Consider the following 24408-nt stretch of genomic DNA (forward strand, 5'->3'; position numbering starts at 1 on the left):
TGTAAACAAGCTTGCAATAGTTACCTAGGTACCAGCATAAATTTCAAACCACAGATTATAGACATATGTTGGCTAGAACTTCGTTCAAAGTTTTGCCATAATTTCTTGAGCTTCAACACCATAATCAATCAAACTTTTTCCACACAAACATTTATGAACTGCGATTATATTTCATTCCTAATATCAAGATAATTACATTGGTACAAATTTATTATTTATACTGTACATCTGTTGCAAAATAATTAACTGGCCTATTACAAAGTTGTTCTACCAAGTACAATTTTTTGCCTCTCAGGAATCTTGTTAGTTCCTCTCCTACTAACTGGACTTATTTAATGGACTAGAACCTGCAGAACCTCATTGGCCACCACAAAACGCTGGCTGATTGAGGATTTCTTTGACCGATGAACTTTTACCTGCCCAGGGCTTGATTCAGCGCTCGAAATGCTTGAATTTCATACCACTGACTACCAGGAAGCAAACCACGTGTTCGTGAATGCTGGTCATTATATTTCCGTTTCAGTTCAACCTGGAGAGGAACAACAAGTAAAAATAAATAGTTGCTCATTAAAATTGTCAAAGCTTGTATAGCAAGGCTGAACTTTCATATAAGACTAAACAAAGAAAAAAATCATGCAGCCAGTCGACAGACTTGGGTTCTCTTGACAGATGCTGCATAACCTGCTGAATATTTCAAAAGTTTTTTGTTGCATGCCAGATTTTCATCTTCAACAGAATTGGAAACAGACAGTCTTCATAGTGAAGATTGAAACTCAACTCAGGATGGATAGGGCAAGAAAAGGTAGAAACGGTCTCACATGGCTTCAAAAACACTTTTCAAACTTGTAAACTCTACTACCTATAAGAACAAGGGCAGCAGATCAGAGAAACACCACCACCTGCATGTTTTCCTCCAAGATACAGCATTCTTCCTGACTTGGCACTACATGATGTTCCTTCACTGTCACTGGAACTCACTTCCTAACAGCACTGTGGGTGTACCTACAATACACGGACTGCAGAGAAGACAATTCACCACCACCTTAAGACAGACAATTAACGATGGACAACAAATGCTGCCCATGCCCACATTCTACAAAAGAATAAAAAAAAGAACGGGTTGCCACACAATAAATAAGTACTTCAAAAAGTGCATTGCAATGTTAATTCAATGGTAGCATCTGTGGTGAGAAAAGAGTGTTAACATTTTGAGTCCAGTGACCCTCCTTCAAAAGACAGGAGCTAGGAAAAGGTTGTATTTATAGTGAAGACAGGGAATAGTGGTGTTGGAGGAGGGTGGAATAAGTGAGTTGATGGAGGAGACGGAGACGGGGGGAGTGAGAGAGAGAGAGATGGAGAAAGAGAGAGAGAAAGGGATATATTACAATGACTTGTCTTTTACTCACTTGAAAAGTACTTTCTAGATTTCTTGAAAAAGTAATGATATTCCCTTTGATTAAGTACACAAATTCAAATGCATAAAAGAGTTGAAAAGTACACTAAAGGCCTGTGGATCATTCCGTTGGCCCCATTGATCAGTCTTCAGCATTTAACTACTGTGATTGTTTCACAGGTATTTCATATTCATTCAACTGAATCACATTGAGCTTTGCAATTCTTTTACAAATTAGAAGTGCGGGTACATGATGCCAAAGTTAGTTGTTCAAGTGAGAATTACAGATGAATTTTATACACGTATTTTTAAAGAAAGGCAACTGAATTTCCTCGTGGGGAATGGAAGGTAAAATAGATGTGGTAAAGTTAAGATCTAAAACAAAATCTGACGAAATCTCCTATGTATTCACAGTATTTAAACAGACAAAACATTTAAATGTAATGAAAAAAAATGATCTGGCTCAAATTGTAAGATTCAACACATTTCTCAGTCTAATGTACTTGTGAAAGACAAGTCCTAATTTTGAAAAGAACTGATTCAAAATACAACAGTGCTCCAAGAAACAAAGCTTTAAACTTTAACTGATTTTTAAGATTGCTTCAAATGCCACTTTCAAGATGACATGCTGAAAATACTGAAATAGAGGGCTGATTAAAGTATAACTTGCTACCAAAATACAGCAGATAGCTAATGTTCCTCAGTCCAGCATTAAAAAATGGTATAGAGATTATGATTTATATACTGAGCTACAGAAGTTGATTTGCTTTCTCAAATTGCAGGCTTTTATCACACCAGTACAGTAAATAATAGATACATTATCTATTAACAGTAAATATGTAAAATCACAAATCTTTGTGATTTTACATATTTGGTGCTAACCCTCCTCTTCTCTAGATGGGAAAACTAAATGATCGACACTAATTCATTTTGAATACCATAAAACATTACAAGTGTGAATTTTACAATCAATTGAAACTGATGGTGCTCACTACTAATCTCAAAGAAAGCTATCCACAAACATCGAACAAGCAGTGGTGTATAATTAGTTTTTTCCAATGTTATTTTAATTCTGGAACCGGTTGTAGGGGGAATCTCTAATCTTCCGAAGTAGTGTTGCTCTCAAGTTGGCTAAGCAGCCAATCCAATGATGGTTTTGCAAAGGCAATAAACCAGGACGTAGTATGCAAATTTCAATAGTCACTTTTGTTGCATAACTTCACAGACAGCAGAATAAAGATTGAGGCATACACATTAAACAATCTGAAGTATCATAAACTATATGAAAAAATATTTTAATTTGTGTCAAAGACAGAATCTATGGAGGAGCAGGGAATCCTCTAAGCAATGTCTGGATTTCTATATTTTAAATCTACATGTTTGGATGACAGAAGTCACTGACCATTTCACAGAATAATGCCAGAGAAAGTTGACAATTTCAACATCATTATAACTGCAAAATCTGGGTTTATATCTTTCCACAAATCTGTCACTTTAAATTTGATTCTGCTATAAGTATATTTAAATTTTAGTGCTATACAGAGGAATGACGTTTAAAGCTCATTTCAAGAAACTTGAATCAAACAAGCAAATACAAATAAACTAGGCGGAAATCAAGCAACCATGAAGTTTAGATGCTGCATTCATTTTAATATGCTTTACATTGATTCCAATATACTTTCATACAAATCAGTCCACAATCTTCACCTCAACAAATATGAGCAGTCTATAATCTGATGTGGAATGACAATGCTTTGAGAATTAGGAAGCAATTTCAAAGTGCTTCACATAAACAGAACAAATGAACTATATGTAAAAAAAGCACAACAGTGAACACAGGAACATAAATTAAGAGTTACAAGTTGGTCAGAATTAAGTTATAGTGAAAAGCTGTTTACGTATACAAATGATAATCCATCAAGAGAATAAATGTTTCGAATTGCATTACCATGTTATATCCCTAGTATTATTGACAATTTTTTTCCAATTAATTAAATCATTTGATCTAATTTACCTCAAGTTGTTTTAATGTGTGATAAAACTCTTCTTTCCTATAGCAAACATAAAGGATTCAAATTTGGCACCATTTTAAAAATTAATTTGTGGGACTTTGGTGTCACTGACTGGGCCAGCATTTGTTGCTCATCCTTAATTGCCCTTGAGAAGGTGGTCAAGATTAGAGTGGTACTGGAAAAACACAGCAGGTTAGGCAGCATCCGAGGAGCAGGAAAATCAACGTTTCGGGCAAAGCCCTTCACCAGGAATTCCTGCTCCTCGGATGCTGCCTGACCTGCTGTGCATTTCCAGCACCACTCTAATCTTGACTCTAATCTCCAGCATCTCCAGTACCCACTTCTGCCTTGAGAAGGTGGTGGTGATCTGCCTTGAATTACTACAGTCCACGTATTGCATGTAGACCCACAATGCTGTAGGGAGGCGATTCTAGGATCTTGATCCAGTGACCCACTTGATCTGTGCACTTATCATTTTAGCAATGGATTTCAAAAATTTTCCTCTATAACAACTATCACTGTAGTACATTACTGAAATTTGGGTGGTGGAAATACCACAACATTCTTATTCTGAGTTGTCCCTCATATCACAGTGAGCGATACATCGGGTTCCAAGTGATTGACTGCGATAGGGGACTCTCTCGTCAGAGGCACAGATACTTCTGCGGCCAGCAGCAAAAAATCATAATGGTGTGTTGCCTCCTGAGCGCCAAGATCAAGGATGTCTCGGAGAGAGGGACCAGCACTAGGTCATTGTACACATTGGAACTAACAACACAGGAAAGGGCCAGGATTAGATTGTGAAGGGAGAATATAGAAAGGCAGGAATTTAAAAAGGAGGTCCTCGAGAGTAGTAATATCTGGATTACTCCCGCTGCTATGAGCCAGTGAGGGTAGGAATAGGAAGATAGAACAGATGAATGCATTGCTAAGGAGCTAGTGCAGGGGAGAAGGGTTCACATTTCTGGATCATTGGAATCTCTCCTAAGGTAGAAGTGGCCTGTACAAGGAGGATAGATTGCACCTGAATTGGAAGGGGCCTAATATACTGGCAGGGAGATTTGCTAGAGCTGCTCAGGAGGATTTAAATTAGTAAGGAGGCTGGTTGGGATCCAGGGAAATAGTGAGGAAAGAAATCAAGCTGAGACTGGTACAATTGGGAAAAGGGGCGAGTCAAACACTTAGAAACAAAGCAGAGAACAAAGTAGGACTGATAAATTAAACCTCATTTATTTCAATGCAAGAGCCCTAACAGGGAAAGCAGATGAACTCAGGGCATGGTTAGGAACATGGGACTAGGATATCATAGCAAATACAGAGATGTGGCTCATAGATGGACAGGATTGGCAGCTTAATGTTCCAGAATACAAATGCTACATGAAGGATAGACAGAGAGGCACAAGAGGAGAGGGAGTGGCGTTTTTGATAAGGGATAGCATGATTACTGTACTTAGGGAAGATATTCCTGGGAATGGAACTGAGAAATAAGAAAAGGGATGATCACCTTTTTGAGATTGTATTATAGGCCCCCTATAGTTAGCAGGAAATTGGGATATTAATTTGTAAGGAGATTTCAGTTATCGCTAAGAATGATAGTGTGATTTGGAGATGCCGGTGTTGGACTGGGGTGTACAAAGTTAAAAATCACACAACACCAGGTTGTAGTCCAACAGGTTTAATTGGAAGCACTAGCTTTTGGAGCGCTACTCCTTTATCAAGAGGCTGTGGAGTGCACGATTGTAAGACACAGAATTTATAGCAAAAGTTTACAGTGTGATGTAACTGCAATTATACATTGAAAAGTACCTTGATTGTTTGTTAAGTCTCTCACCTGTTAGAATGACTATATTAGTCTCACTTCTTTCATATGTAAATCGCAGAACTTTTTATATAAAAGTTACATTCTGAAGTGAACTTTAACAATTGATGTCAGCCCAGATAATATATTGAAGGTGTAAGTCCCCTGTGTGCTGCTGTCTGAGCCATACTGTTTAGACTGATTCTAATCTAAAAACTGATTCATTTGTTAATTCATTTTTTAAGATTAAATTCAGTCTAAACAGTATGGCGCAGACAACAGTACACAGGGGGCTAACACCTTCAATATATTATCTGGGATGACACCAATTGTTAAAGTTCACTTCAGAATGTAACTTTTTAAAAAAAGGTTTTGTGATTTACAAATGAAAGAAGTGAGACTAACATGGTCATTCTAGCAGATGAGAGACTTAACAAACAATCAAGGTATTTTTCAATGTATAATTGCAGTTACATCACATTGTAAACTTTTGCTATAAATTCTGTGTCTTACAATCGTGTATTCCACAACCACCTGATGAAGGAGCAGCGCTCCGAAAGCTAGTGCTTCCAATTAAACCTGTTGGACCATAACCTGGAATAACAGTGTGGTTATGGTAGGGGATTTTAACTTTCAAAACATACACTGGGACTGCCATAGTGTTAAGGGTTTAGTTGGAGAGGAATTTGTTCAGTGTGTACAAGAAAATTTTCTGATTCAATATGTGGATGTATCTACTAGCGAAGGTACAAAACATGACCTACTCTAGGGAAATAAGGCAGAGCAAGTGACTGAGGTGTCAATGGGAAAGCAATTTGGATTCAGTGACCATAATTCTATTAGTTTTAAAATAGTGATGGAATAGGATAGACCGGATATAAAAGTTGAAGTTCTAAACTGGAGGAAGCTCAATTTTGACGGTATTAGGCAAGAACTTTCAAAAGCTGATTGGGGGCAGATGTTTGTAGGTAAAGGGACGGCTGGAAAATGGGAAGCTTTCAAAAAAAAAAGAGATAACAAGAGTTCAGAGACAGTATATTCCTGTTAGGATTAAAGGAAAAGCTGGTAGGTGTGGGGAATGCTGGATGACTAGAGAAATTGACGTTTTGGTTAAGAAAAAGAAGGAAGCTTATCTCAGATATAAACAGCAGAGATCGAGTGAATCCTCACAAGAGTATAAAGGCAGTAGGAGTATACTTAAGAGGGGAATGAGGAGGGCAAAAAGGGGACATGATCTAGCTTCGGCAAACAGGGCTAATGAGAATCCAAAGGCTTTTTATAAATACATTAAGGACAAAATGGTAACTAGGGATGGAATAGGGCCCCTCAAAGATCAGAGCTGAGTCCCTCTCTCAGTCAGTTCTTATCTCCAGCATCTGCAGTCCTCACTTTCTCCCCTCAAAGATCAGCAAGGTGACCTTTGTGTGGAGCCGCAGGAGATGGAGGAGTTACTAAACGAGTATTTTGCATCAGCTTTTAGTAGAGAAGGATATGGAAGATATAGAAAGTGGGGAAATAGATGGTGACATCTTGAAAAATTTCCAAATCACAGAGGAGGTGATGTTGGATGTCTTGAAATGCATAAAAGTAGATAAATCCCCAGGACCTGATCAGGAGCACCCTGGAACTCCATGGGAAGCTAGGGAAATGAATGCTGGGCCCCTTGCTGAGATATTTGTATCACTGATAGTCAAAGGTGAGGTGCTGGAAGACTTGAGGTTGGCTAACGTGCTGCCACTATTTAAGAAAGGTGGTAAGGACAAGCCAGGGAACTATCGACTGGTGAGCCTGATATCAATGCTGGGCAAGTTGTTGGAGGGAATCCTGAGAAACAGGTTTTACATGTATTTGGAAAGGCAAGGTCTGATTAGGGATAGTCAGCATGGTTTTGTGCGTGGGAAATCATGTCTTAGAAACTTGATTAAATTTTTTGAAGAAGTAACAAAGAGGATTGGTGACGGCAGAGCTATATGATCTATATGGATATGATCTATATGGACTTCAGTAAGGCTTTCAACAAGGTTCCTCATGGTAGACTGGTTAGTAAAGTTAGATCTCATGGAATACAGGGAGAACTAGCCATTTGGATACAGAACTGGCTCGAACGCAAAAGACAGTGGATGGTGGTGGAGGGTTGTTCTTCAGACTGGAGGCCTGTGACCAGTGCAGTGCCACAAGGATCGGTGCTGGGTCCACTGCTTTTCATCATTATATGAATGATTTGGATGTGAACATAGGAGGTATAGTTAGTAAGTCTGCAGATGACACCAAAATTGGAGGTGTAGTGGACAGTGATGAAGGTTACCTCATAGTACAATGGAATCTTGATTAGATGGGCCAATGGGCTGAAGAGTGGCAGATGGAGTTTAATTTTGATAAATGTGAGGTACCACATTTTGGAAAAGCAAATCAGGACTTATACACTTCATGGAAATGTCCTGGAGAGTGGTGCTGAACAAAGGGACCTTGGAGTGCAGGTTCATAGCTCTTTGAAAGTTGAGTCGCAGATAAATAGGATAGTGAAGAATGCGTCTGGTATGCTTTCCTTTATTGGCCAGAGTATTGACTATAGGCATTATGAGGTCATGTTGCAGCTGTACAGAACATTGGTTAGGCCACTTTTAGAATATTGCATACAATTCTGGTCTCCTTCCTATCAGACGGATGTTGTGAAACTTGAAAGGGTTCAGAAAAGAGTTACAAGGTTTTGCCAGGGTTGGAGGATTTGAGCTATCGGAAAATGCTGAATAGGCTATAGCTGTTTTCCCTGGAGCATCAGAGGCTAGGGATGGGTGATCTTATGGAGGTTTATAAAATCATGAGGGGCATGGATAGGATAAATGGACAAGGTCCTTTCCCTGGGGTGGGGTAGTCCAGAACTAGAGGGCATAGGTTTAGGGTGAGAGGGGAAAGGTTTAAAAGGGACTTAAGGGGCAACCTTTTCATGCAGAAGGTGGTGCATGTATGGAATGAGCTGCCAGAGGAAGTAGTGGAGGCTGGTACAATTACAACATTTAATTAAAACAGAGTAATTAGTATGCCTGCTTGCAGCGTGGCAGCACCAACTATTCAGTTCTGGTTTGTTGGAATTATTAATTCTGCTAGCCAGACCGATAGGCTGGCAGAACTTCAAGGACTTACATTATCCACTGAGGGGTGGGTGTCTCACTCTTGGCCTGTACGGCTTGCCAGAAATGTATTATGTTTGCACGGTAGGCTTTTATTTGTAGGTCAGTCAACTGGTGACAGATTCTTGCACTTGTGGGAAGGTGTCCAGACTACAACTATAATTAAGGTATCCAGATAATTGTGCAAAATAAGTCCCTTTCCCTTTTCATATAAGTGATAAAATTGGTCAGAAAGGTTAACTGAGAAATAAAATCATAACTGAAGAGGATTTTACTGGGATATTCTATATTAACTGATCAAAACAGAAGACTGAAAAAAAAATGTTCCACACAATTCACTAATTCTACATTAAAATATTCTGCTTCAGAAATCCACAGTAAAACAATTTTGCAAATGTTATGTAATAGAAATCATGGGTGCTTTAAAAGCTAAAAAGTGCTTATGTACTCAACAGATTAATAATTATAAAAATTGCAATGGCTGACTGGCAAAGAAGGAAATCTGTCCATAAAGCTCAAACAAACAAGAAATGATTATTCACTGTTCATAACAGCCTTTTTAGAATCCTAAGTAAACATTCTTTTGACATAAAGTGCCTGTCAAAAAAATAATTGCTGTTGACCATTATTTACAAATCTGATATAATAATGGCTCTTCTGTTCACATTAACATCAAGGCTTGAAAGTATACCCTTTCAATTTAAGTGTTACATATAATCTCCAACACAATAATTTAGAAGTTACACTGTTACCTATTCATGAACACAAGTAATTTGATGTTTTAAACTGAAAAAGGTTTGTCGTGATTTATTCAAGGGTAATTTGCTGTTGGGAAAATTTAAGATTTCCTACCTATTGGTTGATATGTTAATTAACCTGGTCAAAACTAAGTAATGAAAATGAAAATAAAAATGGAGCTCATCTAAATGTCAGAGGATATAAACTTATATTTTGTTTTGTCAAATAGATCTTAAGCTCTCATGTATGATGATCACACAATAAAGACAGCAAGGACTGTCATAATTGACTGCAATGCCCTTGAGTTGCAGGAACAGTAAATCAACACTGATTCTCACTTTTATACAGCAACTTCAGTTGGAATGTTCAGGTATGTGGCTGAAACTTGAATGAAAATCTGTTTAAGGACATCAGAACCAACAATCAACCTGCAGATGCTTACTTGACTATTTACGTACTGCCAGTTGCTTGGAAATGTATCTAAGGGACTATGCTCAAAGAGGACATAAGGCCTTCAAGAAAGACATTATTGGAAAAAAAGAGTTATTAACACAAATTGCTGAAAGGAGACTAGAAATTGAAATTTTCGTTACACTTATCACACCAAGGATTCCAGAAATAGACTTGAAAAAAACAGACACCATTTCATATGGTGTGAAAACAGGATAATGGTTGATTGGGCCATAACTGGCTTGGAGATGCAGCAAGAACAATCAAGCGTCAGTTTTAATTCTCAAACCAGGTAAGTAGATTCTAATTGGTCAAGTCATTGCAATGGGGATACAGCAGAGTTTGGCTGTGTCAATTCTTCTGGGCATTCATGGCTGGGCATTCTTTTCAGCTGGCCTTTTGTACATTCCTTCTCAAATTATGATGCGAACTGTAGTTTTGGTCAATATTAGTCTACCTAACTATAATAGTCTGCCACAAATGTTCTTTTCTCAATTCATTAGAAATAAGATATCTCCGATTACTAATACAGAGCATGTAATAACATTCAGCTAACCTAATTGTACAGAATGAGAATTTGGCGACAAACTTTTCTAAATTAGCCTGAAATGGTTATAAATGGAACATGTTTATTTCCAGTTTCAGATGTTATTGCCACGACTACATACTGCCAAGCAAACACTAGGGCTCAGCAGTATTAAGATTTCCAATAAAGTCAGTTCCCTCCTCTTCGTTTGGCACTTCAATTACTTTCCTCATATAACACCAGAGATATTTCTTTTAAATTACTGTGTGGTCCATTGTTTGTAAAAATGTACTTATTCAGCCTAGGCCTAAAAGAATTGCAAGTGAAAGAATATGATCAATAACAACTGAATTGCAATTACAACTCCAACCCAGGGCACCACAGTGACTCAATGGTCAGCATTGCTACCTCATAGCCCCAGGCACCCGGGTTCGATTCCAGCCTTGGATGACTGTCTGTGTGCAGTTTCTGCTGGGTGCTTGGGTTTCCTCCCACAGTCCAAAGATGTGCAGATTAGGTGAACTGGCCACGATAAATGCAGGGTTGGGGGGTGGAGTGGATCTGGGTGTCTGTTTGATACTCAATGTAAAAACATATCTCATGCACAGCATAACAGTAAAATCAGGATTGGAATACAAAAGTTCCCTGAAACTGTAGCAGCAATGTAAAAGCATTACAAAATAGAAAGTGAGGATAAATGGTCATTTTGGGTTGGCAAGCTGTAACTAGTGGAATACCTAAAGTACCATCCTGGGGTCTTACTTCAAGAGGGTTCATGAATATGAGTATGAAAGTCTTAATCCAACTGTACAATATGCTGGTGGGACCATATCAAGCTGATTGTTGAGAAAAAACCCATTATTTAAGCAGAATTTCACTTAAAATGAACCAGTGTTTGCAGCACACATTATCATGGGCTGCACTAGTTTGAGAAGGAACTTAGGGATGGATAATAAATGCTGATCTACTCCTGGTGGAATGAATAAAAAAAAAATGCAAACTGGCCTATGTATGTTCCAAAGCTATGAAGAAGACCACCTTCTTTTAAACGGATTTGGAGGTGCCGGTGATGGACTGGGGTGGACAAAGTTAAAAATCACACAACACCAGGTTATAGTATAACAGGTTTATTCGGAGGCACTAGTTTTCAAAGTGTTGCTTTTTCCTCAGGTGATTGTGGAGCAGAATCATACAACACAGAAATCAGAACAACAGGATTGCAGTGTCAGTGAATGTAATATTAAACAAATTTAGCTTGAGTCTTTCATCTTATGTCATGATTATGTTAGTTTCAGTTCCTTCACATGTAAATCCCATCTTTTAAACTTCAGCAAGCAAGGATCTGCTATAGCAGAATTAGTGTAGTAGTTCAGGGACTATTGAGATTACTGTAATTTCTATATGGAGTAACCAAGGAGAAATGCCTGGTTCAATGATTCAGAGTACAACCACAATTGAAAGGATAAAAAAAAGTGAAGTATATTATAAACTAATGAGTGGAACATAAGATGAAAGAAATGAAGAGAACCTGAAAATTTGCTTAAGGTTTAAACATGAGAAATGGCAATGGAACCCCATATCAACAGTTATTGAATGCTCTACCTTCGCATAAACCAAATCATCCACCGACATTTCCGCCACCTCCAAACAGACCCCATCACCAGGGATATATTTCCCTCCTCACCCCTTTCCACCTTCCGCAAAGATCATTCCCTCCATGACTACCTGGTCAGGTCCACGCCCCCCCCAACAACCCACCCGCCCATCCTGGCACCTTCCCCTGCCACCGCAGGAACTGTAAAACCTGCGCCCACACCTCCTCCCTCACCTCCATCCAAGGCCCCAAAGGAGCCTTTCACATCCATCAAAGATTTACCTGCACATCTACCAATATCATTTATTGTATCCATTGCTCCCGATGCAGTCTCCTCTACATTGGGGAGACTGGGCGCATCCCAGCAGAACGCTTTAGGGAACATTTCTGGGACAACCCCACCAATCAACCACACCGCCCTGTGGCCCAATATTTCAACTCCCCCTCCCACTCAGCCGAGGACATGGAGGTCCTGGGCCTCCTTCACCGCCGCTCCCTCACCACCCGATGCCTGGAGGGAGAACGCCTCATCTTCCGCCTCGGAACACTTCAACCCCAGGGCATCAATGTGGACTTCACGAGCTTCCTCATTTCCTCTTCCCCCACCTCACTTCAGTTCCAAACTTCCAGCTCAGCACTGTCCCCATGACTTGTCCTACCTGCCTATCTTCCTTTCCACCTATCCACTCCACCCTCCTCTCTCACCTATCACCTTCATCCCCATCCTCATTCACCCATTGTACTCTTTGTTACCTTCCCCCACCCTCCTCCCTGACCTATCACCTCCATCCCCACCCCCGTTCACCTATTGTACTCTATGCTACTTTCTCCCCACGCCCCTCTCATTTATCTCTCCACCCTGCAGGCACTCTGCCTCTATTCCTGATGAAGGGCTTTTGCCCGAAACGTCGATTTTCCTGCTCCTTGGATGCTGCCTGAACTGCTGTGCTTTTCCAGCACCACTCTAATCTAGAACTTGCTCTACAATCTGGAGGGAATCTGTTATTAATTTTGAAACAAACCAGGAAAAACAACAATGGATGGTAATAAATTTCTAAATATTGTAATACAATAAAAATTAACCCAGTTCCATTATGACAGTCAACAACACTTTTGCACTGTTATAATTTGTAGAGGATACAAAACTTTCTAGTTATTATAATGCAACTTTTTAATTACCTCCCATTGCAGTGGGGATCTACTGCACTTATTCTGAATATGTGATAGTATTTGTCTTTTAGAAATACAAATCCCAATCTTACACTCTACATTTAACTGAGCAGCTTTATTTACATTTATTAGATTAGATTTGATTAGATTACTTACAGTGTGGAAACAGGCCCTTCGGCCCAACAAGTCCACACCAACCCGCCGAAGCGCAACCCACCCATACCCCTACATTTACCCCTTACATAACACTACGGGCAATTTAGCATGGCCAATTCACCTGACCTGCACATCTTTGGACTGTGGGAGGAAACCGGAGCACCCGGAGGAAACCCACGCAGACACGGGGAGAATGTGCAAACTCCACACAGTCAGTCGCCTGAGGCGGGTATTGAACCCGGGTCTCTGGCGCTGTGAGGCAGCAGTGCTAACCACTGTGCCACCGTGCCGCCCACATTTATATGATGGCATATATCATTGCAATATGTTAAGAACCAGTATTACCAATGAGTTGAGATATCATAACCTCAACAGTGAAACTTTAACAAGTTATGAGCATCAGCTCAATTCTAAAGTATGCCATTGCCTTGGAACAGAATATAAACTTTACTATGTTGCAGAATAGATTGAAACATATTGATTTCTTGCAGTACTTTTTAAAATCTGTATAGCAATGGCAGATGAAAAATCAGAATAAGGTCCCACAAACTCAACCTTGATATATTAATATTTCTTTTTCAATCTTTCACATGTGTGGGCATGCCTTGTCATGCCAGCATTTATTGCCTATCCATAAATCCAAAGTGGAATTGTGTGGCATTGGAAGAGAACCTCTAGAAGTTGGTGCTCCCATACATTTTTAACCCTTTTCCAAGGTAGTAGAAGTCATGGGTTTAGACAGTGCTGGTGAAATGCCCTGAGCAAGTTGTTAAGAGTGCAATTTATAGATGGCACACACCTCTGCCATTGTTAGTCAGTAGTATGGGAATGTGTTCAAATAACGACCGAAATCTGTGAGTGGCGAAAATAGCCTCTTTACTCAGCAATCACAGTACAAGTTCAAGGCAATAGAGTCCTAAAATACAGTTCTTACACGAGTTCCCTTATACACAGTTCTTACATATTATTACTACAGTGTTACATTTTTCATCCAAAGTACACAAAGGTTTGAAGGGCTTCTATCCTGGGAGACAGGAGATGGGTTAGAAATGTGCTAACTGTTGGCTGCTACTTCTGGTGGGATGTCTGTTGGTCTGCTTGAAATTAGATGTGCTAGTTTTTTTTTGGCTTTTAAATGAGTAAATGTTAGTAAAAATACAAGGCCTTTTTCTCTAAATAAGTTAGAAATCATAACAAAAGAATAAGGGATATTAAACTGATTACTGCAGCTGCGTCGTGAGATTTATTTCCCATTTGCCGGTATGAGTTTCATTTATTCATGCAAGCGCTGTTTCGTCAGTTAGTTTCTTAAAGCGATAATGGCCCAGTTAAAAGGTATTTAACAAGAAAGGTTTCGTGGAGACTTGATGGGGATGGTATTACTGAAGTAAACACTGCTCATAGCAGGGGCTGAGAAGGTGTGGAAATGCAGTGATGTGTTTGAAAGAGTTGTTTTTAAATTTAGATACTACCGAACTGCGGTTTTATGAATGAATGAAAGTAAAAGCCGGTTAGTAAAGGGCTATGAATGCATGAAGGGGAACCCTGTATTAATGAGTATAGCGAGCTGGTGAGTGAGTTAATAAAGATAGCTTATAACACAATATCTCAAAACACAACATCTCACAGTAGTTACTCACTAACAATGTGATTGTCCAACTAGGAAATTCCGTGCAACGGTCATGGGTCTGTGGATCCTTGTGCAGCTGATGGACTCGATCCTACAGCCGCATCGCCAACTACATATTTGGTAGTTATTTCTGGGAGATCTCAGTTCATGAGCGTCCATATAGCCCAGGTTTCAAGATAGAGTTTCACTTTGATCTTCAGACAGTGGGTAGATGAGAGCACTGGACATAGTTTTCCAGACTACTATTCACTCCATCCAGACTGAGCACATAATATCATGAAGAGGGCTGCTCAGCTGTGGAGAAAGCTGCCAAAATGGTCTCCTGTTCCTATTCTGAGAGTGAAACGACTGAGTCAAACTCCACCTTCCACATGTCCATTTGAAGCTAGGGATTTCTGGATCTCCTAAACCTATTCCCATCACCTCTTGCTGCAGGGCTAGTGTTATGTTGAATGCCTCTAGGTTGATGCCTTGCGTGGCATATCTTTTAATATGGGAATGCTGTTGCACAATAGCTGATACAGGGTTCTTGACAGAAGGCCCAATGAGTTCCAGTGTCAAGAAAATTTTAATGACTGAGGATCTCTACTGCTGCAGGTTTTGTCTGCTTATCACAGCCGCTAACATCACATGAGTACTTTCTGCCTGGATCATTGCTGAGGATTTTGTTTTGGATTGATCTTTGTCTGGTTCCTCCCCTCTGTCCTTACTGTCATGGATGGCCCTGCCAGTTGAGAACTCCTGAAGGTGTACCTCTCAGGATCAACAGAACACTCAAGCCTCTCCACCACATCAAAGTGGCAATGCACAGAAAGGGCTGCCACTGAACACTGGAAGTGAAAGGACTAAATGTTGAAGATGATAGGGTGTGGTGCCAATCAAAAGGGCTACTTTGTCATGGATGGTGTCAAGTTTCTTGACTTTACTTGGAGCTACACTAATCAAACGAAGTGAAGACTATTATATCCATTATCTTATCCCTGGAGCAGTGGACTTACTAGTCCTCAGGTCCTAATGACATTCATCCAATTGGACTTCATGGATTTTAAAGATGAGGCTAATGTTAATTTCCCAAATTTGCTAGATTTGCTCATACTAACTCATGGATCAAATTTAAGCATGTTCTCAAAAATAGTATTTTGGTAATCCTCTGAAGCCACCAAAGGCACTGAATACACAATCATAATTTCAACTAACTATTAATGCATACATGAAGACTAATCAGTGGAATTGGAGAGTTCAGGAAAGTTATGAACCATGTAACAGTCATAGAATGTAATTTTTCCAACAGTCTATCTTGTAAATATACCAAATGCTTCAATGCTTTACGTGTATGAAGTACTGTTAGAGGTATATATTTTAGGTGAAACAATATCTAAGGCTTCAGCTCCAACCACTTGCTAGAGGTTTAGAATGCATTAAAGAAAATAATTTGGTACAATATTTTTATTCATTCATAGGATGGCGGCATCGCTGAAGAAGTAGCATTTACTGCTCATCCCTAATTGTTCAAGGGCAGTTAAGAGTCAACCACATTGCTATAAGATGAGCCTCTCCAATATCACTAAGAAAAATTAATCTCATTTGCTAATTGTAGGGCCTCAGTGCACTCAAATTTGGCTATCAGGCTTCTCTACATAACAGTTGCAGTGGTTGGAGATTTGTGAATTTTTAGAATTGTGTTTTAGAACCTTGCTACAAACTTACAACATTTAACACCAAATTAATCTGCACTCTTAAGCACACTCTCAGGCTGTTCATAAAGCTAAGCTGAGTTTCTTACCATGTGTTCAGTATCATGAACAATGCTTACCACAATAACATTACCTACCATTGCTCATACCTCATATCAGATGCCACTGAAACTCCAATCAATACAGGTGTTACATTCAGACTTGAATACTACTGTTGGCCCATCACCTATCTATCTCCCTCTGAAAACTTCAGCTGATTAAAATCTCTTCTGCATTTATACTATTTGGCACACCCCCTTTATTCATCTTCTTTTGGGAAAAAAAATTTGTTCACAAGGTATGGAGTAGCTGGCTAAGCCAGCATTTATTGCCTATATTTAATGGCCCAGAAGGTAGTTAAGAGTCAACTACATTGCTGAAGTCTGCAGCCATGATGGCCAGACATTAACGAATCAGATGGGTTTTTATGACAATCGACAACAGTTTCATGATCACCATTAGACCAAGTCTACATTCCACATTTGTCCAGTTTCCTGCCACAGTCCAAAGATGTTCAGGTTAGGTGGACTGACCATGTTAAATTAGCCATGGTATCTAGCAAGGTTAAATGGATTAGCCTCGGGAAATGCATGGTTACAGGGATAAGGCAGTGGGCCTGGCTGGGATGTTCTTCGGAGGGTAGGTGTGCACTTGATGGGCCGAATGGCCTGCTTCACACTGTAGAGATTCTATGGCAAGTAATTCACCTCCCCACTTTCCAAAGCTTGTCCATCATCTACAAGGCACAAGTAAGATCTGCGATAGAATATCATTCATTAATCTGGATAAATGCAGCTCTAATGATCCTCATGAAGCTCAATGTCTGTCAGGACAAAGCAGCTGCATGACTGACACTCCATCTCACAATCTCTATTACCGAGAAAGACAAGGTCAAGAGATTCATGGGAACATAACTATGTGCTTGCTCTACTCCAAACTACTCAAAGGTAACGCCAATAATTGTTGGCCAGCCAGTGATGTCTATATCACTTGATTGAATAAATAAACAAGAATCTTTGTTGTGAAATTCAACTGTACATTCTGGGATGCAGGGAAATTATAACAGAATATCAACAGGTTAAAAAGGGGTTACTACATAAATCTATTCTCAGGAAACGTTATGTGTAATTAAGTGAATTTGGAAATTTAAGTCTTATAGTAGTTTTTGCATAGTGAGACTTTTGTTTGCACTCTAAAGAGTTAACTATGAGCAGCAAAGCCAGTAAAGATAAAGGACAGCACCTACAGGCAGCATGTGTCACATCCATACAATCAGAATCCATTTCAACATATTATACTGCAATTTCAAACAGTGCTTTCTTGTTTGATTAAAAATGACATCTTACATATGTGAAAAAGCCAATCTCTCCTGCTAGCAAATATCCAGGATGTGCAATAAACCACAGGCAACAAGGAATTAACCAAATGTCAGCAGAGAGCCCTTTCCTTACCTGCTCATCCTCAAAACAGACAAGTAGCCACCAGCCATCTTTTACAGACACAGCAGCTCTGCGGATGATCCACAAGAGGCCTGCGGCTAGTTCTCCCGTCTTGTAGCTGTCAGAGCAATAACTTTTTGATCTATGTGGGAGGTCGTGCAGACATTAGCTTAAGTTGAAACCTTAGTGTACACAGGTTCGTGACTGCATTTGTACTTTATTTTTAAAAATGTATTATTAACACAATATTAAACCTCATTAATTTGTCAAATTTTTCCAACTGGGTAATCAAGGTAAAATAAAACAATCTTGGAATCTGGAAGCTAATCTCCAGAATAATTTGCTCCATAAATAATCAACAATCTCCAGTCATAGCTGGAGAACACAATGTGTTTTCATGCAAGTTCAATTAAGTAGCACCACAATGCATTATATCAATTTGTATGAGGTTGTTTTGACAACAAAGCATTCTAACCTTATATAGCAAGTATATCTCAACAAAGAACTAATTACAAAACCAATAATCAAAGTTATTTTGCTTTCAGTGCCACCTGAATTGGAAGTATCTGTAACAGGTATTCATGCGATTTTAGAATTGCTGGCACACCAATAAAAAAACAATTTAAAGGAATATTTGATAATATTTTTTGACTGTACTTGTATTGGTATGAGAAAGCAGTAATATCATTCCAAAATTTCATTTCTTTAATATAAAATTCTTTTACTGTTGAGATCCGCAAGAATGATGTTTCAGCTAAGTCCCTCCAATGATATGAATCTATGACATGACCACTATAGATTAGCAGAGAGGAGAGTGCCTGCTCAAGTCTCAGTGTAAAAGACTGAAGAAATTTAACACGGATCTATCATTTCTTTCCATAAAAAGGTTAATTTTGAACTGCCTCAATGTCTCCATCCCCTTTATGAAGGTTGGCACCTACAAACTTTGTATAATATTTGGTAAAGCTTCATCTATCTTGCCCTGAAAACATCAGTAAATTAATCTCAACACAAAATCAAATATATCCGCAAAACCTTATCCCTTTTTAAAGGCAAATAATCTTTAAACCGTTTTTAATATTCATCTTTAAACCATCAAGGCCTTTGTAGGGAGTGTTAAAAACATGGTCAATTTTGTACATGCATGCTCTTTCAAATGCCATGTTGTTGTGTTAATTTAAGCTATTCAAATAGATCTGAAAAGATTCTTGAAAACTTTTAAATCTAATTTGGATTGTGATCTTTGAAGAAATCACGCACACTACAAAATTAATTGATATAAAAGGTTACATGGTGCTAAACTAGTCAAACAAATTCAATCAATTCAAAACCACAGCTGATCATCCTCTTTTTGCTCAAACACACTAGATCACATATATTTAAATGTTGCATCAGGACATCGTAATTTGTTGGCACTTGATTTAGAATGTTGGATTTTAAGACAATCATCTTAACTGGTTATGCAAAAGATAGAATAGTAAAGGAGCAGAAAGTTTCTGCTGATTAACATAACGAAGGAGAAGCAGTAATATATGAAAGTTAGCTAGGATAGGAGTTGAAAAATGTGTTGCTGGAAAAGCGCAGCAGGTCAGGCAGCATTCAAGGAGCAGGAGAATCGACGTTTCGGGCATAAGCCCTTCTTCAGGATTCCTGAAGAAGGACTTATGCCCGAAACGTTGATTCTCCTGCTCCTTGGATGCTGCTTGACCTGCTGCGCTTTTCCAGCAATACATTTTTCAGCTCTGATCTCCAGCATCTGCAGTCCTCACTTTCTCCTAGGATAGGAGTTGCCTGGTTTCAACTCCTGTTCTGATTGGACATGGATAAAAGCGAGTTTTGAGAAGATTTGTACCTCAGGTTGAGATTTTGGATGTAGGTTTGCTCGCTGAGCTGAAAGGTTCATTTCCAGACGTTTCATTACCTTACGAGGTAACATCTTCAGTGGACCTCGCGCGAAGCACTGCTGAAAATTCCTGCTTTCTATTTATATGTTTGGGTTTCTTTGGCCAGAAACCCTAGCCACTCTCCCCTTCATCAAAGACATCTCAGAAATGACTGCCAGACTACTCAGACCCCTTGGCATCATGGTAGCCCACAAACCCATCGACACTAAAACAGCAGCTAATGAACTTGAAATACCCTATACAGACAATGAACAAAACTAACGTCATTTACAAAATACCATGCAAGGACTGTAACAAATACTACATTGGACAAACAGGCAGAAAACTAGCCACCAGGATACATGAACACCAACTAGCCACAAAAAGACATGATCCCCTCTCACTAGTATCCTCACATACGGATGAGGAAGGACACCACTTCGACTGGGACAATACGTTCATCCTAGGACAAGCCAAACAAAGATATGCACGAGAATTCCTAGAAGCATGGCATTCCAACCAGAACTCTAGCAACTAACACATCAAGTTAGACCCCATCTACCACCCCCTGGTAAAAGGAGCAGGAAGTGACTTCACCACAGGAAATAACATCACCAACCCAAAGAAACCTGAACACATAAATTGAAAGCAGGAATTTTCAGCATTGCTTCGCATGAGGTCCACTGAAGATGTTACTTAGTAAGGTAATGAAACGTCTGGAAATGAACCTTTCAGCTCAGCGAGCAAGCCTACATCCATGGATAAAAGCATTTGACATTGCATGTGGAAGCTTTGACAGACACAATTAGCTTATTTAGAAAATTATTTTGTATGAATTGCTTTCTTGGAGTTGAAGCTGCAAATCATTATTGGACCTTGGTAGAGCTAGCTCTGCACTGCAGCCTTCTGGTGCATGATTTGTCGATGTTTATTTGACATTGGCATGGGTACTCAAAATGGAATACTTTCTATTTCCTGTATTTAGCATTCCTAATATGACAGCCACAAAACTAAGACAAATTTAAGCAAACAAATTACACATAACCAGTGCTCCAGAATCTGAAATGAAGATTTCACAATGAGAATTAAGGAGGAGAGGTTGAAAGGTTACATTCTAGATATCTTTGAGCCTCTTGCCAAAATAATGCACAAAGAGCTGATCAACATAAACTGTTTCAAATAACCTAGCTAAAGATCTAGAACATAGAACAATACAGCGCAGAACAGGCCCTTCGGCCCTCGATGTTGCACCGACCTGAACTATTCTCAGCTCGTCCCCCTACACTCTCCCAAAATCATCCACGTGCTTATCGAAGGATTGTTTAAATCTCCCTAATGTGACTGAGTTAACTACATTGGCAGGTAGGGCATTCCACGCCTTTACCACTCTCTGAGTAAAGAACCTGCCTCTGACATCTGTCTTAAATCTATCACCACTCAATTTGTAGTTATGCCCCCTCGTACAAGCTGATGTCATCATCCTAGGAAAAAGACTTTCACTGTCTACCCTATCTAATCCTCTGATCATCTTGTATGTCTCTATCAAATCCCCTCTTAGCCTTCTTCTTTCCAATGAGAACAGACCCAAGTCTTTCCCCATAAGTGCTTCCCTCCAGACCAGGCAACATCCTGGTAAATCTCCTCTGCACCGTTTCCAATGCTTCCACATCATTCCCGAAATATGGGGACCCGAACTGTACACAATATTCCAAGTGTGGCCGCACCAGCATTTTGTGTAGTTGCTGCATGAAACTATCATACATCAATCCACAAAGGTTAACTTTATTTCAACAGGAATGATTTTAAATGAGACTTCCTAATGTACCCAATGATTTTGCTTGAAAGGTACATGCAGCAAATTTACAACTATGTACGCATGGATCAAAACTGTATAGTCTCAGCAAAATCACAGATACAAACATGGATTCTAGTACTGCAAGCACTGTAGGTTTAAATGGAAAGTATATTTAAGTGTTTAAAAAAATGCAAGTGAACTATTTTTGAAGCTTCAATGACTGCCAGCATTCTGCACAACATAAATAAGTATGAGTTAAACTTATTTTCTGCATTAAGCAGATCATTATGCTTCTATCGTTTATTACAGGTAAACTAATTGTATTAGACACAAGAATTTGCAGTTGAGCAAAGCAGGAATCAAAAAAGAGATAGGGTTGCATGCTTAACAGTTGCCCATGGCAAGTTTATACATTTTTTAAAAAGCCAATCAAGCACATGAGATTAAAATCTGAAAGACCAAACATGAAGCTGAGCTGTAAATAAGAGGAACATTTGGAATTGCTGAATGGACTGATCTCATACAACAGTTTCTTTAACCCATTACGGGTATCTAGCCATTTCAATAAAACTGTTTATTTGCTGAAACCTAGCAAAATCTAAGAAAAAGCCTAGATTCACTGGTTCAACATCCGAATGGTCATAAAACATAATTCAAATTAATGCAATGTGGAAATCTAATCATCTAAAAATAATTATTGATGTTTATTAAAAATAGTAACAGTGAATCTCGAGGATGGAAAGGATCATAATTTCAATTATCAGTGTATAAGCAATTTAAAAGCTTGAAACTCTTGCCTTCTAATTCATGAAAAGCAATTTTAAAATGACTGGCTACATTGTAATTGCAATTTTTTGAAGAGATAAAGAGTTTACTATGGAATGTTTCGGTAAACTGAAAATAAGAATATGTGTTCCTTTTTAAATGAACAGTTGCACAGTATTGAAAGAAACATGAAAGGAAACTTCAAATATATTTTTAATACTATCCAATTATGGGCAGGCTTTTCATAATCTTACAGGATTTTTTCTTCTGTTCCTATTCTAGTTACACCATAATAAATATTGTTCAACTGTATTTAAGCGAAGCAATTCTTGCTGCTGGCTAAAATCATTCTTTGAATTCAAAACTTTCACTTGAATAAACTATGACAGTCTTTGCTATTTCAAATTCATATTAATATCCTAATTTTGGAGATTAACTATTATCTGTTGAAAGAACAATTGGCATTCAACAACTATCTGCATCACGTTCCTGATGGAAGGTTTATGCCAGAAATGTCAACTCTCCTGCTCCTCGGATGCTGCCTGACCTGCTGTGCTTTTCCAGCGCCACATTTTTCGGCTCTGATAGCCAGCATCTGCAGTCCTCACTTTCTTCCAACTATCTGCAATATTCATGGAGAATGTGTTTAATGTTTTGTGCACTTTCATTAAATATTTGTGTCTGTTGTAGTGATCATTGTTACATATGTTAATAAGGAGCTGTGCAGTTACACTTTGTCTTAAAGAGTGTACAGCGGGGTCCCCAGTTTACGAACATCCAATTTACATGCAATTCCATACAGGGGTATAATTTTAAAGATCCAATATACAAACATTTCCTCTACTTACAAGCAGCTATTTATGTTGTCCTCCATTGTATTCTGACTTGGGTACAAATCAATTTACGAATGGTCTCAAGAATGGTACCCACGTATAGCCCAGGGACTGCCTGTATTTTGATCAATTTTCCAACTGCTGGCTTCATCCTGCTGTGAAATAGTTCTTCCCTCTCAACTCGAACGACAGTGAAAATGAATAAATAAGTAAATTTGACAGGGCAATAGCAGTTTTCAACAAAACTGCCTAAATTGCTAAATTCCCAATCAGAAATGTTCAGTTATGTTACATTAATTCAAACATTTCTAGTTACTGCAAACATTTCTAGTTATCAAATTATAGAATGATCCAGAACAACACATTTGGCTAATCATATCTGTGCAAGCTCTTAGAAAACCATCCAATTGGTTCCAATGGATCGCAAAGGAGATACTTCATGTAGAAAGCTAATGTAATAGCTTTCACATGCTAGAAAACTCCGATATTAAACAAAGGGTGTTCCAAAAGTTAAAGAACAATTAACAAAGACAATTACAGCACAGGAACAGGTCCTTCGGCTCGCCAATCCTGATTCTCTATCTAAAGCTGTCACCTATCTTCTAAGGATCTGTATCCCTTTGCTCCCTGTCCACTCATGTATCTACCTAATTGCATCTTAAATGAAGCGATGTGCCCACCTCTACCAACCCCAGTGATAACACTTTCCAGGTACTCTCTGTGTAAGTAACTTTCCACGCTTATCTCCCTTAAACTTTTCTCCTCTCACAGTGACTCCTAGTAATCAGGTGCTCCACTCTAGGGAAAAAGCTATCCACCATGTCTATTCTTCTCATGATTTTGTAGACCTCAATCAGCCCCCCCCACCTCCATCTTTCTAATGAAAATAATCCTAACCTACTCAACCTCTCTTCATAGCTAGCGTCCTCCATACCAGGCAACATCCTGGTGAACCTCCTCTGCACCCTCTCCAAAGCATCCACATCCTTTTGGTAATGTAGTGACCAGAACTGTACGCAGTATTCCTAATGTGGCCGAACCAAACAACTGTAACATGACCTTCCAACTCTTGTACTCAATACCCCGTCCAATGAAGGAAAGCATGCCGTATGCCTTCTTGACCACTGTATTGACCTGCGTTGCTACCTTCAGTGTACAATGGACGTGAACACCCAGATCTCTCTGTACATCAATTTTCCCCAGGACTTTTCCACATACTGTGTGGTTCGCTCTTGAATTTGCTCTTTCAAAATGCATCACTTTGCATTTGCCTGGATTGAACTGCATCTGCCATTTCTTCACCCAATTCTCCAATTTATTGATATTCTGCTGTATTTTCTGACAGTCCCCTTTACGATCTGCTAC

The 24408-nt window shown here is 39.1% G+C and overlaps 1 protein-coding gene across 2 annotated transcripts in view; it reads right to left on the reverse strand.

Moving 5' to 3' along the window:
* The window catches only part of brip1 (BRCA1 interacting DNA helicase 1), a 241649-nt gene that overhangs the window by 23418 nt on the left and 193823 nt on the right, over window positions 1-24408 (reverse strand). For both annotated transcript variants that reach the window (XM_087977199.1, XM_043718107.2), the window contains exon 17: window positions 417-529. In XM_087977199.1, the coding sequence (XP_087833325.1) occupies window positions 417-529 (113 nt within the window). The remainder of the gene's footprint in view (window positions 1-416; window positions 530-24408) is intronic.

The sequence above is a fragment of the Chiloscyllium plagiosum genome, unplaced genomic scaffold (assembly GCF_037043375.1).
Source record: "Chiloscyllium plagiosum isolate Xiang-an unplaced genomic scaffold, Cpla_swu_hap1 HiC_scaffold_31, whole genome shotgun sequence".
NCBI lineage: Eukaryota > Metazoa > Chordata > Chondrichthyes > Orectolobiformes > Hemiscylliidae > Chiloscyllium > Chiloscyllium plagiosum.